At 37.9% G+C, this 26,170-nt stretch overlaps 2 protein-coding genes across 13 annotated transcripts in view; one reads left to right on the top strand and one right to left on the bottom strand.

Moving 5' to 3' along the window:
• MIGA1 (mitoguardin 1) overlaps positions 1-25,811 on the bottom strand; it is a 40,561-nt gene extending 14,750 nt beyond the window's left edge. For 3 of the 7 annotated variants that reach the window (XR_012661259.1, XR_012661260.1, XM_075097911.1), the window contains exons 1-8: positions 25,469-25,591; positions 24,535-24,705; positions 21,615-21,792; positions 20,931-21,067; positions 20,551-20,677; positions 19,944-20,080; positions 19,066-19,189; positions 590-690 (exon numbers count right to left, since the gene is read on the bottom strand). Coding sequence is in view for 5 of the 7 variants with exons in the window: in XM_075097911.1 (XP_074954012.1) it covers positions 590-690; positions 19,066-19,189; positions 19,944-20,080; positions 20,551-20,677; positions 20,931-21,067; positions 21,615-21,792; positions 24,535-24,633 (903 nt within the window). In the remaining 2 variants the exon portion in view is untranslated. Of the gene's footprint in view, positions 1-589; positions 691-19,065; positions 19,190-19,943; positions 20,081-20,550; positions 20,678-20,930; positions 21,068-21,614; positions 21,793-24,534; positions 24,706-25,421; positions 25,618-25,712 lie in introns of those variants that run through there. The other 4 variants (XM_075097910.1, XM_075097906.1, XM_075097907.1 and 1 more) reach the window with 4 other exon arrangements.
• USP33 (ubiquitin specific peptidase 33) overlaps positions 25,763-26,170 on the top strand; it is a 43,056-nt gene continuing 42,648 nt past the window's right edge. For 4 of the 6 annotated variants that reach the window (XM_075097905.1, XM_075097904.1, XM_075097903.1 and 1 more), the window contains exon 1: positions 25,763-26,038. The gene's annotated coding sequence lies outside the window, so the exon portion shown is untranslated. The remainder of the gene's footprint in view (positions 26,039-26,170) is intronic. The other 2 variants (XM_075097901.1, XM_075097900.1) reach the window with 1 other exon arrangement.

Raw genomic sequence — 26,170 nt, 5'->3', positions numbered from 1 at the left:
ACAATGCCCTGTTATCAGAAGATTATTTCTTTAGTATCCTTTGTGGTCTTATCCAAGAAGATTAGGGAAAGTTAGATGAAGTACAGTAAGTTAGACAAAGTGCATGGAATGTACTAAAATAGGTAGCTGTCAATTTTAATAATTTTCTCTCCACAAACATCCAGCTCCAAAAAAGACAAAGCCTTCTTCATACATCTTTATGTTATGGTAAGGGAATAGGGGAAAATAAAAAGGGAAGAGAAAAATGCAGTTCATGGGGAAAGGAACTACTATAGCCTCGATTGTGCTTCTTTCCTCATGAAAATCTGACATATTTTTCAAAAGCAACTTCTTTTTAGAAGGAGTTGGGGAAACATTCTGCCAGTGCACAAAAAAAACCCAAAAAACCCAAAAAAAACAAAAAGTGCAAACTGAACCCAGCTTCACTACTTGAACTGCTAGGAAGCTGGTTACAACTAAGCAAGGAAAGTTTTTTCCCCATAAGAGAAATACGCTTTGCTTACAATAATTAGCAAAGAATTAAGATTCTTCTGTTCACTGTTCACACAGATCAATGAATCTTTAAAGAAGCAATTTTTAAGAGTCTTACCTCAGCCGTGGAAACAAAGGAGTCCGTTGATGCGATGCTTAATGTATCTCGAAGGCAGAAATCATCTGTATTATCCTTTACAGTAATGTCTGTATTTTTATCTTTAAAATAAAAAAAGAAAACCCTAATTATTAGACTATGAGAAAATTCCAGTTAGGTCTTGAAAGTGTGTTTCATGTATACTTTAATGTAGTATTTCATTTGGAAGGCAGAACATTGTACTACTATGAGAGTAAATTCTTCTATGACCTGTTAATATATATAAGGGTGACTGTATTCTTCTGTTTTTAAAGCACAGTTAGAAACATCATCTGCAGTGAAGAGAGAGAAGAAATAATTTTTCCCCAGGGGTTTTGCCCTTTCTTTGATAGGCTTCTGAAGATCTCTCTATCTAAAGAGACTACTTCGCTATATTGATCTAAATCCTCTGTTAAGTTTTTACCTTGGCTGTGTTATATAACCAATGTAACCAAGTGTTTTAGTAACCAAGAAATACTGTTCTAAATAAAAGCCCTTAATAAAAAACAGGTTTCGGCTTCACTTGAGTTTGTTTCATTTTCTACTTCTCATGCCTTTTTTCACTTGCTGGTTCTTCAGGAGAGCAAGTGAAGTTTTTAACCTTCTCATTATCCTCTTTCCCCAACAAGCTTTTCCATTGAAATAACACATCCAGAAGCATTTCATATAGTACTAGAATTCTTAACGCCTTTGAAATAACTGATATTTTATGCTTAAAATCATCTGCAATACAATTTCTCTCAGTTCTCCTTTAATTTATTCTCAGATTTCAGTTGTTGCACATATTACTAGCATACATGGGTTTTTCACCATACAGACACACTTTCACAGAAGGATTAAATTCATAAGTCAGTAAGCCAGACTTTGGCTTGACGTGCCCCATACTGCATCCTCGGTAGAGCACAGGCATTTATTTTGGGTTACTTTACCTTCAGACATTACACATGTGTTGCTAAAAGTCTGTTTTATTTCCAACAGTCAGCAGCGACCAGCTACCCAATGTCATCCAGATCTGTTGCTACAGCAATACTTCATTAAAAACACTATTACATAGCAAAGTGGCCAAATGCCAATATACTGGAATGGTTTACTCATCAATTGAAATCTTACAAATCCACATAACTTAACTATGATTTCGGTCGTTGTTATGGTTTGATTAGTTACGGATTTGGAATAACAGCTCAAAAATTGCATATAACAACAAATATCTGTCTTTGAGACTATTGACTGAGGGAAAAAATTATTAAAAGTTTGGCCAAAGATTTTACTGGATTGAGTTAGGCAGATTCCAGCTTGTAATCACAACTTTACCAATATTCATATGAAAGTCTGATTTTTTCAGATCATACTTAATAGTTAGTTCTTTTTTCTAATCACTTAAAACCAAGAGGAAAAGTACAGCAGCATCCAAGTTGGTTGAGAAACAATCACATACTGGAATTTGAAGAGCTGGAACAGAAAACAAAACTGTGGTTTGTAAAGCATTTGCTTGAGGTCTGGTAAGAGCAGACGGGTAACACGATGTTTTCTTCTTATTCGTAGCTCATAATTTACATTTATCCCCCTCTAATATTACATTAAATGCTTTTCTAGTATCACTTTTTCACATAAGCAGTTGCTGAAACTGCAATAATACTGTTAAACATAGGGTAGTACGGGGATGTGTAGCCTAATTGCAGATTTTTCCACTGAATCTCTCCTTTTGACTAAGTTGCTTTCCATAATAAATTTGCAATTAAACCAAAAGTTTCTACATCTCACAGTTAGAAAAGCCCTCTAGCACCTGGTTCAAGTGCAGTCCAAGGAAATATTATTCTCCTGATCCTCCCAGTCTGTAAGCAATATGCGACACTTGCTTAATGAGAAATAAACAGCTACAATTCATAAGTAGCAATGCAAATTACAAACTCCTACGAGCATAAAGCATGGGCCATACTGATAAAGATCTTACTGATGGCTTTAATGAAGATGTAAGGACCCAACTCTTATGTACACAAAGTTCAGCTGTCAAGTAGTCTCATATATCAACTTATTCACAATCCAAGAATGTCCCCACCACCCTCAGAGGGAAGTCCCAGTGATACCACGGACTGAAGCATCAGAGCCTTTGGATACTGTCTGATAACTACTGTGCTGTTGCTATTATATGTGAGTTTATAACTCAATGACAACAACATAACCCCAGACTGACACCGAAGTATTTAACACTGGGCTATGTGATTGATTACATATCAATGGGAATAATGCCATTTAAAATTTATTCTGCATATATGTAAAAAAAACCCCAGCTGGTGTAAATGAAGGAACTGCAGAGTTTCCAGCCCAGAATACCACAGAATCAGAGGTTCTTCTGTGGAGTTTGTATCCAGCCTGATACAGATTACATGAAGCTCTGAAGATTTTAAATACATCAATATTTGCTGAAGAAGTCATAATTCTAAGTTTTCTAAAATGGGCCTAAAACTGTCACCTACCCAGTATGTTTTTAACATGTTAGTTGAATAAGGAATATCTGTGTTTTCACTCAAAGAAAATTCTCCCTACTGCAAAAAAAAAGACACAAAATTTTAATGTTATGACAACAAAAAATTTGATTAAAAAAAGGTTGGTAGGGCTGAGTGAAGTAATACCTTTGGCAAGTGATAAGTCCACAAAAGCACAGCCTCCCCAAAGAAAACAAAACAGCCTTGTCAGCTATTTCTGACTTTCTGACCACCACCACCCTAATACCCTAAAATACCCTTAGCCAAGCAGGCGCTTATCAGTACCCACGCTGTGCAGAGAGCACACTATTATGAAGTGTTAGGGTGAAAATTAAGTTACAGCTGGAGTACATACCATGCAAGTACCAGGAGATGATTTTTAGGCACAAGAACAAAAAAAAAAAAAAAAAAAAAAAAAAAGAGGCAGCAGCACAATGAGATTCCTGGAATGAACAGCTGCAAGAGGAACCCACCCACCAGCGGCTGCAACTGCTCACGCACTCATCCCTAGTTCTTATGTAGCCTAATACCTTCAGGAAAGAAATACTAGTGAGAGTGTGAGCTTCAAATATACTTTACTTATTTGAGAAGCAGGAAGTTATTTTGGGTTCATTTACACTTGTAAAAAGGATGAAGTAGAGTTTCAGACCTGATACTGACAACGGTAATTGCCATAAAGGCTCTTGGTTGCAGCGCCTTAAAATGCATATGTGGTTTTAAAGTTAGATTAAGGGTATTAAAAAAAGCTAATATGGAGTATTGCTAAAGCTTATGAAATTAATCCTAGCTTTATAAGATTTTGCAAGCAACTATCTATTTGAAACTAAGCAGGCTAAAAAACCCAAACCAGAACAAAGCTACTTTCACATCTATGCACAGCGTACTAATCTAGAGTATTCATTTGGCTTTGCTCTGGTAGTTTCATATGGTAAGACAGACCACAAAACTCACTCTCTAAACTCTCAGAGCAAAATCTGACCTTAGAGATGGAACTGCACAAAATTAACTTTTTTAGCACTCAGCTGGGAAGAATTCACCTTCCCATAATGCTTTAGAATCTTGAAAACCATTTATATATGTTATCTTTCCTCCAACTCTGAATGACACATGGCATGAGTTCGCAAGTGAGTTTGGCACTTATGTGCAGGAGTTAAAGGAAAGCAGTTACCCACTGGCAAAGAACTCACTGGGAGTTAAGGAATTTAGTTCTAATTGCCACCATTAAAGCCATGGTTCCCTGTTATCCCCAGCCCTCCCACTTCAGTGGCACATCAGTGCAGTTACACACCACGAGCAGGAAAACAGGATGAGAAAGGAGAGACTTGATAGACTCTAATGAGGAGAAAACTTTGCAAAGGAATACACTTATGAAAAGTCCCAAGGGCAGCAGGGTCCCAGTATTCTGCCAGGCTACCACACAGTCAGCCACTGTGCTGCGTGCTAGTCAGGCCCCTTAGATGTGTGGCTTCATGCCTAGACAAAGGAATGAAAATAATCAAGTTCAGAGACCACAGAAGCATGAATTACTACATAATTCCGTTTCAAGAGAATGTGCCACAGTCTTCTAGCTAGTCACAAGTGGCACAATGGTTTGTCACCACTGTTGCTGAAGCATCCAAAAGCAGCTTTATTTATGGTTATAAATAGTCATAACTCTGAGAGCGTTGACTGAACATTCACTAAAAAAAATCATCACTCCTACCAAGTAGCTACTAATGTATTACACGAAGTCTTACAGGATGCACCTAGAAAGCAGTGGATTTTACTTTATGTTGTATTTATAAAAAGAAAACAATCCCAACCTTCATACAGCACCTTCCAATGACTGGGTCATATACCAACAGGTTAAAAAAGGCAAGCCAAGAATGGAGCAGAGTGTCCGCACAGTCCATTCTGGATTTAACAGTTATTGTTAAATGATATGTTTACATTCTCCAGTATCACAAATGCCTGGGTTCAAGAAAGTGCCTATAGCTGGAGGCATCTCACCTCACTGTATATGAACAAAGCTGTTATTGACTTCAGCATAAAAATATATTTCAGGTCAGGATATTTTAAAAATATCTAACCAAATCTTGTGTTCTACCAGTACATCAGCATGGGACGAGTCAAACATGTCTCATGGTTCTTTGTTGGGACTGCTCTGATGCAAACTGAAGTGACATATTTTTTTAAAAAAACCAAAACACTCTTCCCACCACGAAACCCACAAAAAGACACTCCAGTGCTGTACGATCACCCAGCTCGGCTGTCAGTACATGCTCACACCTCCAGCAGGCCCCTGTTGTGAACACACAGCTTCTGCTCACCAGTATTTGACTAGGAACTCAGCAACCAAAGCAGGGGTCTAATGGAAAGGAGCAACTGGGGAAAATAGAGTATGGGACAGCACCAAGTACTTAGTATTTGCAATTTCACCTTCCTCCTAGTACTCACAGACCTTTTTCAAGGTAAGCTTTGGCTGAGCTAACTACTGAACCTTCCAATTACATCCTTAACAAATACCTTCGTAGTTTTCATGCAGAGAATAATCTGCTTTTGGGCAAATAGAAGGCTAAGTCTTACTTCCTCAGTAAAAGTTGACTCAACAGAGCTTTAATAATTGTTTCAAAGTACAGCTATAATCTTCAGGGTCCACATGAAAGCCTTCCACTACAATACTCTCACACAGGCCCATGTTCCAAGACACTGGATGCATAATGCTAATTAGGTGAGCAAAACACAAGATGTTCTTTAATCACACTGTGTTCTGTATTTATTACTTTGATGTTATTTTTAAGACAAAAGGAGTCCAGACGATTAAAAGCTGAATTAAAAGCATGTGTAGAGATGTCAGTAATAGATTCTTCATGTTTAAATATAAATAAGTAGAGAATTCATACAAAAATTTAAAAGTACAATCCATTAAGTTTACACACATGAGCAATAAAATCCACCTGAAAACTGAGGTGTACTGATTTGCAATATTTGTCATCTGGAAAAAGATGCAACCTGCCTAAAATAACCTTATAAACTTCAAGAGATTTTCCACCACTTTGGAAAGAAATCATAGCAATTTCTGGGGTGTTTATAATAATTTGATTATTTTCAGACCTTCAAGATACTGACTTTGTCCATAAATGTATATTATCTGCTGAGCACCACATGTTTAATGACGTATAAAACAAAACAGTGAACAACATGGCTACTGCTCTTATACTCTAAAACAGTAAAACCAAGCACCTTGAATGCTTTCATCTAGCAAAGGTAGAGACAGCACAAAATGCTTGTGCATAAGTAATCGTTTTAGTCTCTCCAAGTAAAAAACAAATATACCTAAGAAAGGAATTTAAGTATAATTTATTTCTTGTAATCCATAGACACAGGTACTTTAAACAACTCAAGATTATAAGTAAATGTTATATAGCTTTGATGTTCTGGAATGGGGATAAATCAAATGATTCTTTCAAGATTTAAATCTGCTAAAGAACTCTTCTATAAATTTCACAACTGAATTGGAATATTTTCTGATAGGTGCAATTTTTTTTAAGCAACGACATTATCAAAAGGCTAGAGATATAATTTTGTTATAGACAATGTGACCTGTGAAAGCTGTCCCTGAATCATTGTGGCATGCTTTATCGCAGAACCAAAACCTCAAAATAGAAAGACCCCACCATGAGGAACTCTGCAATTCAAATCTCAAGGAAGAAGCAGAGTAAACACACGTGGCGCTAGATTGCCAAAATCTGAACTTTAAGAAAATAAAGCAGCATCTAATGTGTATTTTATAACCTGAACTAACACATCGTATGTGCTGACAGCTGAGAAATCAGCTTAGTAAACAAAATAAATGTATGCATATGTTCACTTCACCGGTTTACTGCTCTGACTCTCTGCTTGACACAGACATATGATCCTGAAACAGATTTGAGATGTATATCCTGCATAAACTACATGTCACTGTTAGGTCTCTCCCTATCGTACAGCATTTTGTTTCTTTGAAAATGTAAACTTATTCATAACTGCACATTTTAAGGTTCTACATTTACACAGGGTTACAATTTCTGCAACTTTTCCATATCCTGAAGCTAAAAAACACTGGATTTTCCCTGATTTTAAGGTTTAAATCCCTATCCTTTAAAGAAGAATTTGATTTCTGTCCACCCTCCTGTTTTCAAGTCTAATAGTTTAGGTAACTATTTCTGTATTTGTATTTGATTTGAGAGAGAAGATCTGGCAATCAAGTTTGCTCAGATGTCTCTTCTGGGCAGAGCCTGTTTAGATGGATGTGCAACACAAAGCTATCACTGTTTCCTCTTCATAGGGGTACTCCATTCTTCTGTAATTCAGAAAGCATCACATCTATTTTGTCCACAGCAAAGCCTAGTTTGAATTCCAGCGCTGCTTATTTTAAAACATTGGCTGTCCACTGAGGATTTATAGCACAGCGCTGTGAAGACTGCCAGATACCTTAGTCATCAGATTTGAACGTCACTGCCTTTTCTTAGTTCTTAACAACCTAAAAACAAGAGCAACCTACTGCTATTTTTGCACAGACACTTTCTAGTGACAATGGAATGGTCTGTTCAACCATATTCAGTGTGATAGTATGTTAACTCATTGTGATGCAGAGCAGATTCAAAATGCAATGTCATATTTACAGGAGAAGGAAGTACAAGGTTAACTTTGAGGCTCACACATATAGAATTAGCTCCTTTAATACCTTTCCTGTGCCAGAGGCCTCCATAAGCAGGTTAAATACAACAGTCTTCTCGCTAGACTTGAGAGAGGAGTCTCAAAAGTAGGTGAACTTATCTCTTTGGCCTCAGTTCTACAACACCTGTGTAAACCTATTGAAATCAGTGGGTACTTAAAGCAAAACATTCACACAAGTGCATTACTACTAGTATCCCTTAATTCTTTCCAAGGCAGTTCACTGCCACCTTTCTGGTTCTCCCACCATGCATCTCTTGATAGAAGAGTAGACAGTAGCACATGCAGTGATGAAAAAGGATGAGAACAACCAGCAACTGTTGCTCAGCTCCTGGAACTTGTTGCTTTATAAAGTTCACTAATTTGTTATACAAAAAAGGAAAGAGTAAACAATTTAGTATGCTACTGTATAGACTATTTTGCTGGACATAGCATGAGGGTATGGAACCATCCAACATGTTCTCTTCAAAGTAAAATTTTAAACACAAGATTGCTGGGAAGGTTTATCTTTAGCCAGTATATTATGCTTCAGGGGTGCTGACATTTCAAAGCAAGTGAGACAAAAGGAATCCACATATTAATTTGTTCTACCATTAAAAGCAGTCTAGCAGTTTGTAATTCCACTTACCTGTATGAAGACAGTATCAGAAAAGAAAGATTGGTATCTTTCTATCCCTGGAATTAACAGAAGGATAGAAAGACAAAACCAGCTATACATATAGATCACCAACTGGTGATCCTTGGTGAAATACACATCAAAAGATGCAAATATATATATTTGACTTGGTCTAACATTTGGATTCTGTATTCAGAATGGAGACTCTAGCATGCTTGACACAGGCAAACTCTGCAGGGGCAGCACAAGAATCTTAGTCTTCACTTGAATTTCAGGGCAGATCTGTCTTACAGAATTCTGCAGACCCCAGTGAAACTGCTCAGGAATGTGACTGGCTTCTGCAAACCCAGCTGCACACAGCATACGGTTTAAGAACCTAAATTAGCCAGACACATGCTTAACTTTAAACAATAAGACTTAATATCTTAAGTGCCCTACTGATTGAGGCCTGCTTGCATTCCACTTGCCCCCCAGAGTAGGAAAGAATGAGATAAGAATCCTTAAAATGTTGTAGTGAATGAAGAGTTGTTCCTCTGGACCTTCAGTTTACTAAATAACAACAGTTAACAAACTTCAATTTAAAAACCAAATTAATAACACTATAAGGTTGCTAAATGCATTAGCAACAACATACTAATACTTGAATTATAATGTAGGTAATGATTAGTGCACCCTGACCCTGGAAGATAGCTTGACACCGATTAGCAGCTACTCAGACGTAGTTAGAGCTGCTATCTGGTCAATATATTAGTTATCTGGGGTAAATTAGAGTAAAGTAAAATAAAGCAAAGCTTGAATAATAAAGAATGTACATAGTTTAGGGTATCTGGAAATTTGTATATGCTTACCTTTAAATACTTGCAGCATATCTGCATGTAGAACAAGGGCAGCTTTAAATAGCAGTAGAGAGAATAAAGCATGGTGTGATCGACATGTGCTCTTGAATCAGCTACACTACAGCACTTTGCTACAAACAGGATTATTAGGTAAGGTGGAACATACTGCACAGACCAGATATCCCACAAAGAACTGGAGAATTGACAGTAATTTATTAAAAAGTTTAGCTTGAGCTCTCAAAAAGGAAAACAAAACACATCTCAAACCCAGTTAATTTTTTGTAGGTTTTAGTAATTAACTGCACAAATGCATGAGAGAAAAATGACACATAAATAATAAATTTTACTCCCTCTGTTGTTATTGTTCAAAGAACCTTTTGCTAAAACTTTCCACAAAAATAGGTTTCCTCCCACATAACGGTTCAACTTCGAAATGTTTCAAGCTGAAACAAAAGTTTAAGGAATTTGTAAGATATAAAAAGGCCTTTAGGAATTAAATGCTTACACAACCTACCTGAGCCTCCCAGCTGTAGGCTAAGCAGTTAAAAAACCCCACAAACCATACACCTGGTAAATAAACATGTATTAATGTAGCAATGGGGTATGGCTACTGCTAAATAACAAGCCCAGTAATTAGCAGTCATTGAAGGCTGCGTTATGTGGATACGCTACAACCATTTATGCCAGGCTGATGGGTCAGAGCCTTTGACTTCAACGGCAGCAAGATTTAAACATAGTAGACACACATCAGTTCAGAAAAGTCGTTCCCTTTTGCACGTGTGCAGGCAGACACAATGTTTTCATTTTAAGCCCTTAAAAATAAATTGCAGGCAGAAGTTTATCCATTTTAGTTCTAACTGAACTATTGAATTAATAGAGGAAGTCTAATGCAGAGAGCTACATTTGCTGATTTTATCCAATTCTGTCAATATTCCGCTTTGATATTGTGCTCAAAAGCAATCAGAAAAGCTCAAGTTATTATTTCTGCACTTTCAAGATTAAGCTACCAAGCTAAGACTGCTGATTACCTTTGAAGACTTTTCAAACTCTAAACTATCACTGTCTATCTCCCCCACCCCATTATGGCTTTCCTTCCTTTATTTTGCCCAAGAATGTTTCAGACAAGCCTCTCTTAAAAACAGACTTTAATGCAAGAATAAATTGTTTTAGTAGAAGTTCTAAAACAGGAATTAGCCTTATGGGCCAAAACATGTTCTTGATCATCAGTTTATATAACCTCACACTGCGATACTCCAGCCAGAAAAATAAACACTTCTCCCACCCTCACTACTTGCCATCTGTCTGGTATGATTTTTTCTGCCTCTGGAACATTTATACTCACAATGTATATAAACACGTAGAAGTTAAGTGTATATACATCCTTTTTAGTAAGAAAAAGAATTTGTAAACTGTAACTTGTTAAGAATATACCACAAAAACATGCGAGAGCGAGGAAAAAAAAAAGGCAACTTCTTGCCGTTGGAAGACTGTTTCCACTTATTCCATACACCACTTTTCAAAAGCGTTCAAAATGAAGGCAAGTGGTTATTAAATCAAGCCCCGATGCGCAGGGAAAATGATCACTTCTTTACACAAAAAGAAGGCAACTACGTGTACATTTTTAAAAGGTTTTAAAAAAATGGAGACGCTATTGACTAAATCTAAGCACTAGAACGGCCAACAAAGAAAGATGCAAATGGAACACACAAAAAAATATGCCTTTAAAGTTGTGTTAGGCATGTGTTTTTGCTGTTGTGGGCTAAGTGATAAAACACAGATAATACAGTGTGCGTTAACTAGTCCTACTTGAGTAGTGTTGTGGAGCACTAACTGCATAAACTGCTGTCCAAATGTTCTTTACTCATGTAAGGAACTGAAACAGCTTCATTATATTTCCCCCTTTTTATCAGGGATTTAAAGCTAATGGGCAGAAAAGAAAGGAAAAAGTGGGAGAAAGTAATTAGAGTTTGCCCGGGTAACTGTGGAACCGGGAGCCTCATGCTAAGAAGAGATGTGGGAAAGAGACAATTGCAGCTGCTCACATGTTGTAAGGAACAAGCAGCAACAGTTGAGATATAGCAGATGGATTGTTTTAGGACTGAGCAGGGAAGCATTGGAACAGCTAGCTGAACAAAGGCTGGGAAATTAAATCAGGTAGCTCAATTATGAGTGGCCTTTAGAGCTACAAGGAAGAATAGCTTGCATTTCATTTGAAGAGAAGCTCCTGAGGGAGAGAGACAGCTTAAGGGAAAGGAATAATCCAGTCAGAAAAATGAGCAAAGGTGATTTTTATAAACACCGGTTAAGTCCATGTGAGCGAAGCAAGTTTTAAATGGACAAGACAGGACATAAGAACATGGCAGGAGTCAAGAAGTGAGAGAGACAAGGGCTTAAACAGGAGTTTTGGTGTGGACAGAAAGAAGACAGGTTTCAGAGATGCCATTTAAGGAAAAGCAACAAGGTGTATAAATAGCCTGCACGGCTGGATCTAAGAGCAAAGCTGTTGGGCAAATGGGAACAAGGGTCTTCAAAAATCAGAAACTGACTCTGCTTCTGATCCTATTGGAAGCGTTTTTGGAAAATTCTTCCCTATCACCCCCTGCCTAACATACAATAAGCAACCTTGAGTTCTCCAATGCTGGTTCAGTGTACAATAAAATAGATTATGTTGAGCCACTGCTGAAAATACTTCAGCTGATCTGTTTTACTATGCAATGAAAAGGCATCTAAGCTTCAGCTTTCAAGACAAACACAAACATATACTCCAACATAAAGATACAGATTATCAAATACCAATCTTTTTCAGTACCAGTAACTTCACTGCAGGTCCATGCAAAGCTATTTTACATTTTTAATATAGTATTGCCAAAACTAAGAGTATTGCTGAGAAAGCCAAGCATTATAATCTTCTCATAGACACAACATTTGCAGAAATAATTTTGTTTGCAATTTTAAGTTGCACTTTTAACTACCAATCTGACTCTACTATTCAACATCCTGTGCTTAGGTGATTTCTGTTAAAGAATTTTTCTGAAGGCTATTTAGAAAGAAAGCGTTATTAATATCGGCAAATATACCTTCAAAGGAAAGTCTTAAATATTATTGATAGCAGAACACATACTATCCAATTCAAATATCTGCCCTTTGAGTATCTATTGTGAGTCAGAAATAAGGAGTTACAGCATTAAGTTGCAATACAAGAGACCTCACAGCAAAAAGCAGTAGGCTTCAGCAGTTATTGAACTTCCAAAAATTGCAATAGCTGAATTATGTTCAAAATATGCATTATTTTTTTAAAAATAGGATTGGAATAACTTTTCTGGGCTTTTTTTCCGACTTAGTAATATTGTTTTCTTTCCTTTACAAGAGCATTTCTTGGGATGAATGTATTTCCATGCTTAGAAAAAAAAACAACTATTGTTTTCTTTTGTTGCAATTTCAATTTTGTTTCAGCCACTAAGAAAAGGTTTTGTCCTTCTCCAAGAAATGAAGAGGTCACCTAATGTAAATTTATCTTCAAGGAACAGTTTTCAAGCTATCATAAAAAGTTACGCTACTTCGAAACTATTTTATAGTATGTACCAGTAGAACACACTCGATTCACTGAATTATTACAAATTGCTCGCCTCCTCATTGGAGCCTGAGAGTTAGAAACGTTTCTCGTGTGTAACCAAATAAAACATAATACTCTCAAACTAAAATTTTTCCATTAACATTTCAGAAGCAGGAGGGAAAATACAGGCCCTAGATTTTCATCCATGGACAGTAAAACATTACAGAAGTCTGTGTTAATAAAATGTATAAAAATGAGCTTTCAACAGCTTCATTGATTATACAAAGTTTTTTTTTTTTTTTTTTTTTTTTTTAAGAGCAGCTGGAGAAAAGTTTCTAGTATGTAAATATGTTCTCCAAAGAGTTTTGTCGGTAGGTTAAAGGCTGTGCTTATTCTGTCCAAAATGCCAAGCATATATTTGAGTGTGAGAAGAAAATTAAAAAAAGAAACAGACGAACCTTCCAACAAAACCATCCAACAACACAGACCTTTGTGCGATATCTTTTACTGCAGTAGCTCAAACAATTAATTTGTTTTAAATTGTATAATTAATATAAAAGAAAAAGTAAATATTTTAAAAAGAAAAATTTAATCAATATGTAGGCTTTAATACTATTTTCAAAAAGTTTAAGGGCCAGTGTACACCAGTCACCATCAGTTTGAGTGCCAGCATTTCTTTTTACAGTAGAAATCAAAATAATAATATGAAGTATTAGGAATTCAGTACTGACAAGGAACCCTACAATTTGAGAATTTTCCCCTCTGACCTGCAATTCTGCTCGTAAGTAAAGCTATTGTTTCTCTCCTAACTCTTTGCATTCCTCCCAAGTTAGCTCGACTAACATTTCAGTCTGTTAGAAAAGATCTAAAAAGGAAAAAAAAAAAAAAAAAAGAACTCTTTTTCAAGGACAGACTACAGAAAGTATTGGAAGCTTTTAACCCTCTACCCCTTCACATTCACCATGCAGAAATAACAAGACGAATATTTTATTTCACAGTTTTCTGCCAATTGCCTCCTTCCTGATTCAGTGCAGCTTATGCCTGACACAGGAAAGCCTGTTTCTAGGCTTCCCACGTTGTTCCACAGTCCTAAAAGGATCAGAATAAAACCAGCAGCAGTTCAGCTCTACATATTTGTTTTAATTTCACGTCCAGAAATATTTCTGCTGTAGAAAACCTATTTTAGCTTTCTGGTTTATGTGATAATTCTGAAAGTCCAGTGGAGAATGCAACAACAATAAACGTAACTGCATTCCATTATTTCTTCTACTTAAAATGCAAGTCTTCCAGGGCTGTATTCATCGTTTACAACTCAACAATAGCTTACAGAGTTGAAAATTATAATTTGCAATTATTTGTATTATTACTATTAATAGAATTCTACCCACAGGGGGAAAAGCTATTTATTTATACCTCTATCTTCTGCACTGCTAGAAGTTGAATATTTAGAAATATCTGGAAGAAAAGAAATAGATAATTTACATTTTACTAGGGGGTAAAAAAAGCACTTGGAGATGCTAATTTACGCAACAAGAATCAAACAAAAGGCAATTAAGACTACAGCACGCAACCACTTTAAGTGATGATTGCCTGCTCTGACAAGTCACCTTTTACCTGTCACAGCAGACAGAAAAGAAGCACTTCAGGCCTCAACATGAAAGCCAGTAGTTGCAGTGACAAGCTACTGTATTCCAGCAGGGCCCCAGGTAACTCAATGCTGACTCCCCCATGTAGCATATTAGAATCACAGAATCCCAGGTTGGAAGGGACCTCAGGGATCATCTAGTCCAACCTTTCTAGGAAGAGCACAGTCTAGACAAGATGGCCCAGCACCCTGTCCAGACGAATCTTAAAAGTGACCAACATGGCTGAGTCAACCACTTCCCAGGGGAGATTATTCCAATGGGTGACTGTCCTCACTGTGAAAAATTTTCCTCTGGTGTCCAGTTGGAATCTCCCCAGGAGCAATTTGTGTCCATTCCCCCTTGTCCTCTCCATGTGACTCCTTGTAAAAAGGGAGTCTCCATCTTCTTCATAGCTACCCCTTAAGTACTGGTACATGGTGATGAGATCCCCTCTAAGCCTCCTTTTCTCAAGCATAGTCTCCTCCAGAAGGCTGTTTCTCAAAGCTGGTTGGCAAACTGTTTATCATGCCAACCAACTTCAACTAGTAAGTGGGATCTCAAAATGAAAAGCAAGTCTGTGGCTTGATCACTCAATGGCAGCACTAAGGTCTTAATTTGATTAGGTAAAGGGAAATGATTACCGGGGAAGAATAACATATAAAGGTTTTGGAAAGGAGCAACACCTGTGACTAGCAGACAAATAAGGGAGAGAGTGGTTTCAGGAGCCCCAGAAGTTTGGCAGATTTTACAGATAAAGCTGAAAACCAGGAATTGATAGAAATTTTTACCTTTGTAAGTTTCCTTCCTGACCTAATTTGGAGCTCATTATAACCCAGGGTTTCTGAAGAAGAAGTGCTAGTCAGATATTTATGTAGCAAGTCTTTTGATAACACTTGATAGCACATGTCCAACTGTCAGAGTCCTGTCTCCAGCTGTGGCTAATCACAAGTGCTTCAGATGGAGAAAACAGGAAAAAAATCCACAAGCTATATCTCACCATGATGTATATCAGAAAAAACAAAGCAAAACTTCTGATTACTATTGTGGGTCAACAGTGGAAACCCTGATGCATAAAGATCTGGTTATAACCATTTTAATGACAAGCTGTAAGTGTTGTGAACCTATTAAGGACCACAAAGGCTTTTTCTTGTTCACTCGAAGGCCCACAAAAGAAGAAAAAATAGCAGTAGTAAGGGGAAACACTGAAACGCCAGAAAGACCACAATGACATTTACCCTCAAGCCATCCCTTCCTCTCAAAGAGGAAGAAAAACATCCCTCAAACAGCAGTAAAAACAAACAAACAAACAAACAAACAAACTGGCTAAAATACTGAAATATCCTCAACGTGCTTCAGAGGCAACTCACTTCAGAACTTTTCTTGTTTCACTTGAACAACCAGAAACTGGATCTAGTTATGTCTGACAACAAGCTCTAAATTCCCCAGCACCACATACCTTTTCTATGTGTAAGTAGCTATTCAGAACAAGTCCGTCACCTCTCAGCACTTTCTTCATTAAGGAGCTGGACATACGCAACTTAAGCCACATATTAGCTTTTTTCCCCAACACACGGATCATTTTTATGGCTTGTTTTGAGCTGTTCTAGCACTTCTGTATCTTCTGAAATACGAACAACAAAACTGGACACAGTATTCTAAAACCATACAAAACCAAGGTCATATCTCTGCCTCTATGCCAATGCTGTCCTTTTCACATAGCCAGAGGTTAGCGATGGTCTTCTACAGCACTGTGCTGAGAATTTACACTGACTGTGATGCATAATTTTCCTAATGCATGCCGAGTGTTTCTTCATTATTTTTCTTTTTAAATCTCCCATCTACATGTACAACCCATACTTGTCTGGGCTCAAATGTAATTTGTTAGATTGTATCAATTTAAACAGATAATTCAGATCAGTATTACTAACATTTCCTTTTCAATAATTCAATGCTTTTAATGCCCTAAATGATCATTTTTTAATCAACTTCCAGCTCTACAAATTATTTTATCAACTACACAGTTGATAAAATTACAGTGTTTGACCAAACATCTTCCTGAGAAAGAAAACCTTTTATCAGCGGGCAGAAGTATAAAAAAATGTTCATGTCAGTGAGCTTACTATTATCATCTAATGTGTGCTGTATCAATCCCCCAAATCGCACATCTCTCAAAAACCTACAGTCCAAGAAAAACTAGCTACCATGAAACTGTATCAACTGCCACTGATTACACCTTTTATTATGTTGCCTGTGGTAACAGAACTCATAATTAGCAACTCTATTGCCTCACAGGTATGAGGCTTAACTAGGGTGATGGAGTTTTGGGGTTGTCTGTTTGCTTTTTAAGATTAGGAACTAAATTGGCAATTTCCCAATCATTTGGAACATTTTTCACTTTCCAAGATTAGTGCATAGTAATGGATTAGGGTGCTTTCTTTATCTAGTTTCCTTAAGAAGTTTTGGGTATAAATCATCCAGGACTACTGATTCTGATTTAGCAGATGCTGCCTCTTTTGCCACAAATGATACGCATTCCTATCAGTGTCAAAGACATACACACATTCCCGATTCATTTCAAGTACAGAACAGAGGCACCTTCATTTCTGTTTCTGTTCAGAACTGCGTGTTTTGGTTTTTTTTTTTTTGGAGTAGGGTATTATTCTCAGTAGCGTAAAGAATGCTGTACCATCTTTATTTCTTTTGGCCACTCGGATTTCATGATTTTCTTGGACTTGCTTATAGTTGTTGCTCTTGAACCCTTCTTTTACTGTGGTTCTTAATCTACGCACGTGCACACGCGTGCATGCACACACACAAAAAGGGAAAAAGCGATCAATATTTATACTCCTTACTTCCTAAAAGAGTAATACAAAGCTTTGGACAGAAGTGACACAAAATAAGTATTACATGTTAATATGTACGTTTTGTTGTAGTAAAGGAAAGTTTGTTGACAGCAGCTTTCCTTCTCTTTCACTAGATTTCCAAATTAATTAAAAAAAAAAAAATGGGGGGGGGGGAGGTGGGAGATAAACTTGTCAGGGAGCCTCTAGGATTCTTCCAAACATACTCTTCTGTCTCTCCCCATGAAAGTTACCAAAAAAGGTCAGTCGCAAAAACACCCTACTTCAAACATTCATACACTACACTCAGTGTCACGTCTTACAGGGAAATAAATTATCTAAGAAATTTTGAGTGATTAAATGTTTTCATATCAAATATTGAACAAAACCATCCTCTGTATTAAATCTTCCAAGCGCCAGCGTTTGAGATTATGTTGATCTGTTTATATTCTAAAATAGCATTCTGAAAAAGTGAAGCATTCTCTAATGTATTACTTGCTGTTCAAGCCACAAATTCAAGATAGTGATGAAAAAGCCCCAAATCCTGAACAGTGAAAACACTACTCACTAACTTCATTACTTGTTTTCCTCACTCATCTGGGGCAGCACAAATAATATTCATAACAAAGTAACAGACATCTGCTCAAGGGATCACAAATTATTTCTACAAAGGGCATTTGAAAGGAATTCAATTCTCAGAACATTCTTGCTAAACAAGAATCAAGTTATCACATCTAAAAAATAAAATATCAGTTCAAAATACTTCCAGGGTAACCAAGCAAAACAATAACTAAACACATTGAACATCACACTGAGTCCTTTGAATACCATTTTATTAATTTTGCCTGAAGATAGAAATTACAAATAAGCGCCTAATTTAATAATGGATAGACATTGCAACTATAGAGCTTAAGATTTCAGACACCAAAACATAACACCCAAACGCTTTTCTGCTTTAAGAATTACATTAACAGGGGTACGTAGATATGTCAGAAAGCCAGCTCCAATCTAAATTTAATACCTGCCTTCCTCTGAGCTCTATTTAGCAGTTGCAGGGTAACACGAGGGCTAAGAGATGAGAGTACTGCCACCTTGTGCCAGTCAGGCTGAAGCCTAACAAACAAGGCTACAGACTAAAACAAATCCCAGAACATGTCTGCCTTTATGATGTGACAGTTATTTTAAATCAGATGCTTGATCTTGAATTATGAAAGTGTGCAATAGTATCAGTCTTTAAGAATATCTTAAGCCAATTTTTAAAATAAAAATAATAAATTATCTGTATTTAGTCAACAAGTCTGGCAGCAACTATTCTTATTTTGCCATTATAGCATCCTGGATTTAGTCACTCATAACTGATAAATTTCAATCACAGGGAGTAAGAGCTTTGGTGATGGATATCTGTTCCAGGCTAAGTCTTTCTGGTTTGATTTTGGTTTCTTTGTAAAACTTTTTTTTACCTATGGTAGGTAAAACAACCCAGCACATGCATACACAATTTGACAGTTCAAAACACATAACTTCTTTTGAAATGCTCTAATACACCCATGTTATAGAAAGGGTCCTACATTCTTACTGCATAAATATTTAAATACCCGAGTTAACAGAAACTTAGAGAAGTATTATGAAAATTCTGAAGTACACTGACAAGCCACAAGGAAAAAAATTTCCTCTCAGTCCATTCTTATCTAAAATGCAAGCACTACATCAACCATTACATAATTATGTAAAGACCTGAATTTTTTTCCACTTATTTACTTATACATATAATTCTGCTCAGCTGATAAAAACATAAAATAGGAGTACTCACCAATATCATTAGCTAGAGAAGCAGGATCAGAGACCCCAAGGGTGGCCTCAAACTCCTCCTGAAGCCGATAAGCTCTTTGAAGAAGGGATTCAAGCTTATGAATGAATTCAGCACTAATGATATCCTGCAAGAAGACAGACATTAGATGATTTTCTGTCGTTTACAGTCTGTAAGATGCCTTTGTAAAATCTAAGAATATTAACCCTTCAAAGAGCTCACTGTGCCACATTAATTTCCTACAAACCACACAAGGACACTGCCAGATGAATACTTCAACATCCAGAATATACACACTTTTCTAAGCATGCATTTTATTTATTATAATAAAAATAAAACCTACGTTTCAAAATACTTTAAAATTCTCTGTGAAGTTTACTGCACTAGAAAGAATGAAAATCATACTGGTGTATCTTTATTTCAAAATATATTTTTATCATTTAGGTCATAAGAACAAAGAAATACAAATAAAGTTCAAACACATTATTTCTGAATATTCATAATTTCATAATCTTTCCCAAGACCTTTATCTTTGCTAAGCAGATATCCTCTCACACAGTCATAAAAAAGGAATGGCCCAAGAGATTTTGTGCAGAGAACTAGTGTGCTTGGTAGCTTGATAATACCATTCAGAAGCAAACACTGATGCAACAGCAATTGCCAGAAAAATAAAGCAAGCTAATTCCCCTTCCTCCTAATAACCAATCAAAAAAAAATCAAAAGGAACAAAGTTAGTTCTCCTTTAAATGCAATGTCACTAAATTGGAAATTTGAATTAATTCTCAAGTTTTGGTAACTGAATTAGAAGTTGAAGATTCAGGTAACAAAATGCAACGAATAGTCAGGGAAGCAACAGTGGATTATAGATTGCATATACTCACTTCAACACTTTCTTCTGCAATTGCATCTCCTGCTCCCAGCTTAATGGAACCACAGTTTGCTTCATCTTCAACCTGCCTGTTACGGAAAGTTAGCGCCTGCTCCCATCGACGCAGCGCTTCTTCAAAAAGCTCCATACCTAGGGGGGGACAGGAATACCTCCATTCCATCAAATACACAGCTTCCATATGCATTCACATTTTAGAGTCACAGGAAACTACGTAGCTAATAAGCATGATTATAGCAGAGATGCAACTTATTAAAACAATAGCAATTTGCATTCTAAAAAAATAGAGACATATCTGCCTTTTAATAAGATAAAGAAGTTCACAATATGATTAAAGCAACAACGTTCAGTGTATTTTTTCCTATTTACTTTTTAAAATAACCCTATGGCTTACTACAAGTACAGGAATAAAATTATGTATTTTAAAAAACTGACTCTACATTAAGGAAGATTTCATTATTTAATGGAAATGTTCTTAGACACATGCCCACAGGACACTATGAAAGAACACCGCAATAATATTCTGCGTCACTTTGCCACAAATCCAAGAGATTATTTACGTTCATTGTTGGTAGATGATGAATATTGTTATTATAACTTACCCATCAAATATAAATTTTCAGGTGTGGTCACTGGGATATTGACAAGCTTAATATCATCTTCATCGGCTTTATCCCAGGAATTAGAATTGGCGCAAGCACAACTGTGACAAGAGGTGGCACTCTGAACCTTAAATAAAATAAACAAATTTTGAAGCGTTGTTATACAAAGTATCCTTAAAACTACATTTCTCTCAGAGTACTTTACATCCAAGTTACCTATCTAGAAAGTTTTACTATGTAATGAGTACAATGACCTTCTCAGCGTCTCTAGCCATCTGTGCAGCTTGTTCAGGAAAGTTGTTTCAGCTCAGTGAAACCATTAGGTGCATATGCAGTGCAAGTTAACAGACATTCAAAAGCCTTAACACACTTTTACTTACTGAGGCCAGACTCTGAACTGAACCAGAGTATTTACTGAAAAGTCCTCCATTTGCATAGATACAAGGCTGAGATCCTTTTTCCTTGGCAGAGCTCAGAGAAAGGGTCAAGTTTTGCCGACTACTGGAACAACTAGAACCTAACAGATAAAACGTTTTGAGTTTGCAGCAGCTTTAAAGTCAGTCTATCTTTTGCTAGCAAGACCTATCAAGAATTGCATTTACTCTTTCAAATAAAATCCAGTTTAGAAGCAAACAACAATTATTCTTTTACTTTCAGTTCTATACAAGAAACTGCAAATTAGAACAATGTCTATAACAATAAACATGCATTTGAGCATAATTATCTTCCCATCCTATAAAAATTTAAATCTGCTTTTCTCCGTATTGATATGTCCACAAGAACCACAAACCCCACTGCTAATATACTACTGATAAAAAAAGTTTTAATCCAAATTCATAATTAAAACTTCAGCTTTGAGAACAAGACCAGCTTATTTATAAAACACTGTAATTTTGTTTTTAATTTGCACAATTTCTACTTTAACAATTCAAACCTACTCAGCATTAAAGGAGAAGAGTTTGTTTTACTACTATACAGCGTTACACACACCCATCCCTTCATACTGCTTTTGTTCCCCTCCAAGAATGCAAAGGAAAAAAAACATTGGGGGTTCCTTCATGTACCTTTTTCTGATGCAGCTGCCTTGGTACACTCTAATACTAGATGACTTGGCTCCCATGGTGGCACTTTCTTATTTTTCTTTCCACGTCTTCTTTTAAAGTGATGGGCCAGAAAAATAACAGATATCGCACTCACTGCTGTTACCGTGAACAGCTTTTTTAACCCAGGGGAAAGCTTTATCTGAAAATAAGAGAGAGTGATTTCATTTGAAATATGTGCTGCGTAACTCCCACCTTTCCTCCTACCCTCCTTTTGGTGTGTTCAACCTAGGCTATAGCTTGTCTGAGGGAGGTAAGAGATGCTGCTCTTACACGGCTTGAGGAACAACCAACTCTGAGTTAAGGACACAGACTAATGCTCCTCAAAATCTGCAGTGGCCAGTAGGTGAGAGAGTTTACAAGCGGCTGGTGCAACAAAGTGAGCGGCTGCACTGAGACGCATATTGCAGCAGCAAGAACTAGAAGGTATATTGCAAATCCACGAACTGTGGGGACATAAGCAAAGACTTTCATACAAACATCTTTTTTATTATTATTTCTTTTTTCATGCCAGGACAATGCAGGGCTTCAATTAATTCTCTAACAGCAAAAAAATACTGAAAGGTGTTTCAATTTTGGAAGAACATGTATTTAAACATATTTCTCTAAATAAACCAGTTTCTTTTTAATTGTTACATTTTATTTTGGACATAGATCAGTCATAGGTTTACAAAAATTTAAATTAGCAAATAAGAACCATATACACAAGGAACTGGAAGTAAAAGACATTAACAAGGTTTATAAAATTCAAAGTGAGAAGATATATGAGGAAGAAAAGAGTCCCTTAACTGGAAACTAGAGTCCACGTTCGCAAAAGCTTTAGGAAATCTATGCTGCTTGAGAAACAGACTGCTAGGAGAAAACCAGATCTGCAGTCCTTGGGGCTAATATGGTGTTTCTGTAACATGTTTCCTCATATGAGTTGGCCACACTCGGGCAGTCCCTGGTTGCTGTACAATTGGTTAATACTATCAGAGCTGGGTAACTTAAATAAGCATTGAAAGCTTTGCTTTGCATGGAGTTTGCAATCAACAAGTCAAGCACATTTGAGTTGGGAACCCTGTCCTTAGTGGTACTGTATCTTGGCCAAGGCCAAAAGCCTAGCACTGTACTCTGCGAGGAAAAGGAAATCCCTGAAACAAAGCACAAACACATACTTACAAAAGACTATTGTATTTGACAGGAAAGAGTTAATAACCAAATAACTGAAATTAAAACCTTGAAGCTCATGAAATAAAATGCTAGACCTAAAGTTTCAAAAAGCTCTAAGTGGATTTTTAAAGTTTGTCTGTGCCTACAAGCACTATCATAAATAAATCAACAGTGCAATGGAAACCTCTAAGTAGGGGGAAGTTAATAGTTGCACCTAATGGAGTTGCACATGGTATTTAAAAAGGATGTGAATATGCTGCAATGTAAAAAAGAAATCAGTGATCTTGCAGTGAGAATTTTCACGTATCGTAAATACAGAAAAAGTGTGACAATAATCAGATGCAGCTAAGACTGAGAATATCTCATTCTGGTTTTACATGCAGCAAAGCTTTGAAAAACATTTACATACAATTGTGAAAAATGACATAGCTTTTGCTTACAAGCATCCAATTCAATAGAAATAAAATACAGTCATATTAAAGGCATAGGGTTTAAAAGCAGAACTTTATTAGGACCTGCTAATATCTATTTTTAAAAAAGTATTATTGCCATTCCTAATTAGAAATATTCTTTTTATTTTAGTTGTCCTTGTCAACAATTCAGCATACACAGAATGGAAAAAAACTACTGGACCATATTTTGTGCAGCCAACTAGAAACCTTTTTTTCTCTCCTGTGTATTATGGCATCAGAATATGGCTCACTCTTCAAGAAATTTATTCTCTGAGGGATCTGACTGAAGCCTTAATATTTTCTCAAGTAATTCTGACTTATTTCTCTCTACCATTTATCACATATGTACTTATGGACAACTGACACCTCTCTTCTCTGCATCTCTACAACACAACTACATCTCCTCCTCCCTGTCTTTGACATGAAGGTGCTCTAGGGACAAATCTTACGATTCCCTGCAGACAAGGAGTATCAGCTTCACAATGACTTTTGTCAACCTGAAAACTAAGCTCTTAATGTACTCTTTGCTCAGACTTGAGTGACTGCTATCTGTGTTGCTATTTGTACAGTGAAAACTAGCCTATAATACCAGTGAAAGAAAATAGAAATAACTAACTCCTGGACCATCTATAAAAGGAAATAATGTGATTAATAGAGCCTTAAGATTTTCTTTGGAGATCTTTCCGTAAGTAAAACACACAAACAAAGCCAACAAAAAGAAGTGAACGGGTTCAAAAACCAGCCTGTTTTTAAAGAATCACTGCCTTGCTTTGGTCATGTGCCTCTTATTTAATCTAACAGAAGTGACTGGAAAACTAGAACAATGGATTTTTGATTTTTAATAGTTAATTATCATTCAGATTGCCAGCACCACTCACCAAATTAATCTATAAATTATTTCAGGCCACACTCAATATTTTTCAAAATTTCATGACAGTTGTTTAGTTTTTAAATACCAAAAGAAATCTACAAAAAAAAGACAACCTGAGGATTTTGATATCTGATTTTATAAGAATCATTGTACTACTGCAAAACAAAGACATACGGACACTGCAGATAAAGTAATCTCTTCAGTCAGATGTATGATGATGCACTACACATTAATTAGCAGGAAAAAGGAAAAAAACACTAATTTCAGTTCAGTGTTCTAAATAAACTAAAAATCAACACATTCTGCATAAATTTAACTTATATTAAGCTCAGAAGAGCAATTACAACATTGCACTTGAACTTCAAAATGTATATCAAAAGTGACAATATTCAGATAATGTATATATTACCTGGTTAAGAGAATAATACCAAGAAAGGGGAAGATGAAATACCCGTAAAGCTACTGTCTTAAGAGAAAATCGTGCCTCAGTAACAGCTTCTTCTGACATGGCTACTTCTCTCCCATAACCTCATTAAGTGGAACTATCTTGAAAACAGTCACAGCCAGACTCTGGAATACTCTGTCAAACAAAGGACACATACTAAATTATGCAATAAAAGCACAGGAGAGCTTTCTTCTACAAGCTCAAGTCTGCTATGTAGCAGGTACATGACTTGTTTCATTGATGTTTCTGAGTAAGACTTGGGCTTAAAGAGAAGATGGCAAAGTTGCTGGCTCAGCTTAGGCCTCGTTCATTCCAACCGCTCCGTGCTGAGACCTGTATATATATAACCAGGAGCTACAGGGGACTCAGTCTGCCTTGATTAGCTGGCAGTTCAGTAGTTACATCCTCCAAATCATACACAGAAACAACCCTGTTTCTAGGATCGCTGGTGCTGACAGAACGTATTTGCCGGCTAAAATAGATAAAAGATTTGAGAACAGCCAGAAAAAGTTTATGCCATTCAGAGCTTCAATTCTTGTGCAGTTACACGATGAAGATTAAACGTTGTAGCCTAACGTAATCTCCCCCTTACCCCCTGATACTAAACCCAAGGCGAAGCCCCTGACGCCAGGCACCCACCGCGCCCCGGCCGTGGCACGGAGTGAGGTGACAGACAAGGGCGGGCCGGCACAGCGCTAACGGCCGGCGGAGGGAAATCCGCCGCGGCCACCGGCAGGACGTGATGCCCCGGAGCGTCCCCTCAGGGCAGGAACCCCTCCCCGCCGCGGGACACGGAGCGGGGCCCAGCCACCTTCCTAGGGGCGGCGAACCCCAGCCCCGCCGCCGCCCACCTCGGCTCCCATCCCCACCGCCACCGCCCAGGCGAAGGCGGGCGCACCGTTCAGGGCGCGGGTCAGGTCCCCCTGCGCGGCAGCCCTGCTGTTGCCGCCCGCGGCTACCTGCCGAGGGCCGGGGCAGGCACCACGGATCGTCCCTTCCCCGCACCGGCAGCCGGTAGGAGACCGGCGGGGGATCTGCTTCCGGGCCAGCAAGAAGCGGCCGAGGGCGTCCGGGAGGCAGCGCCTCTCGCTGCCACGTGACGGTGACCTACTCCGCTAGGAGTCCACCTCCGCCATCTTTACCTAGGGCAAGCCTTCTTCTACGGGCGGCGGGTCGAGAACCTGGCGCCGCCATCTTTGTGCGGGGCAGCGCTCACGTGAGCGGCGGAGGCGCTCGGCGCGGTTAGCTTTGTGAGGGGCGCGTCCTCTCGGTGGGGTTGTTGTGGCTGGCTGGTCTGTCTCTGCTGAGGAGGAGGTACTGCCGTCTTCTCCGCTACGGCGGCGTAGGGCAGGGGAGCGTTACTTGCCCTCCCACCCGCCAGGGCTGCTCGCCCCGGAGGCTGGGTTTCGACATCGGTACAAGCCGTGGGGCTCGCCGCGGCCCGGCTTAGCTCCGGGCTCCGCGCACGGTACGTTCTCCCGGGTGCTCCGGTAAGATGGGGGGAGGTGGGCCGGCGGTGGGGGAGGCGGGTCGGGCCCGGCGTCCGTGAGGGGACACAGGAGCGCGGCGGGCGGTGTCTGCGGCTGGTCTCAAAGTCCAG

Source organism: Phalacrocorax aristotelis, chromosome 6 (assembly GCF_949628215.1).
Source record: "Phalacrocorax aristotelis chromosome 6, bGulAri2.1, whole genome shotgun sequence".
Lineage (NCBI taxonomy): Eukaryota > Metazoa > Chordata > Aves > Suliformes > Phalacrocoracidae > Phalacrocorax > Phalacrocorax aristotelis.
This window is presented reverse-complemented; position numbering and strand designations above follow the sequence as displayed.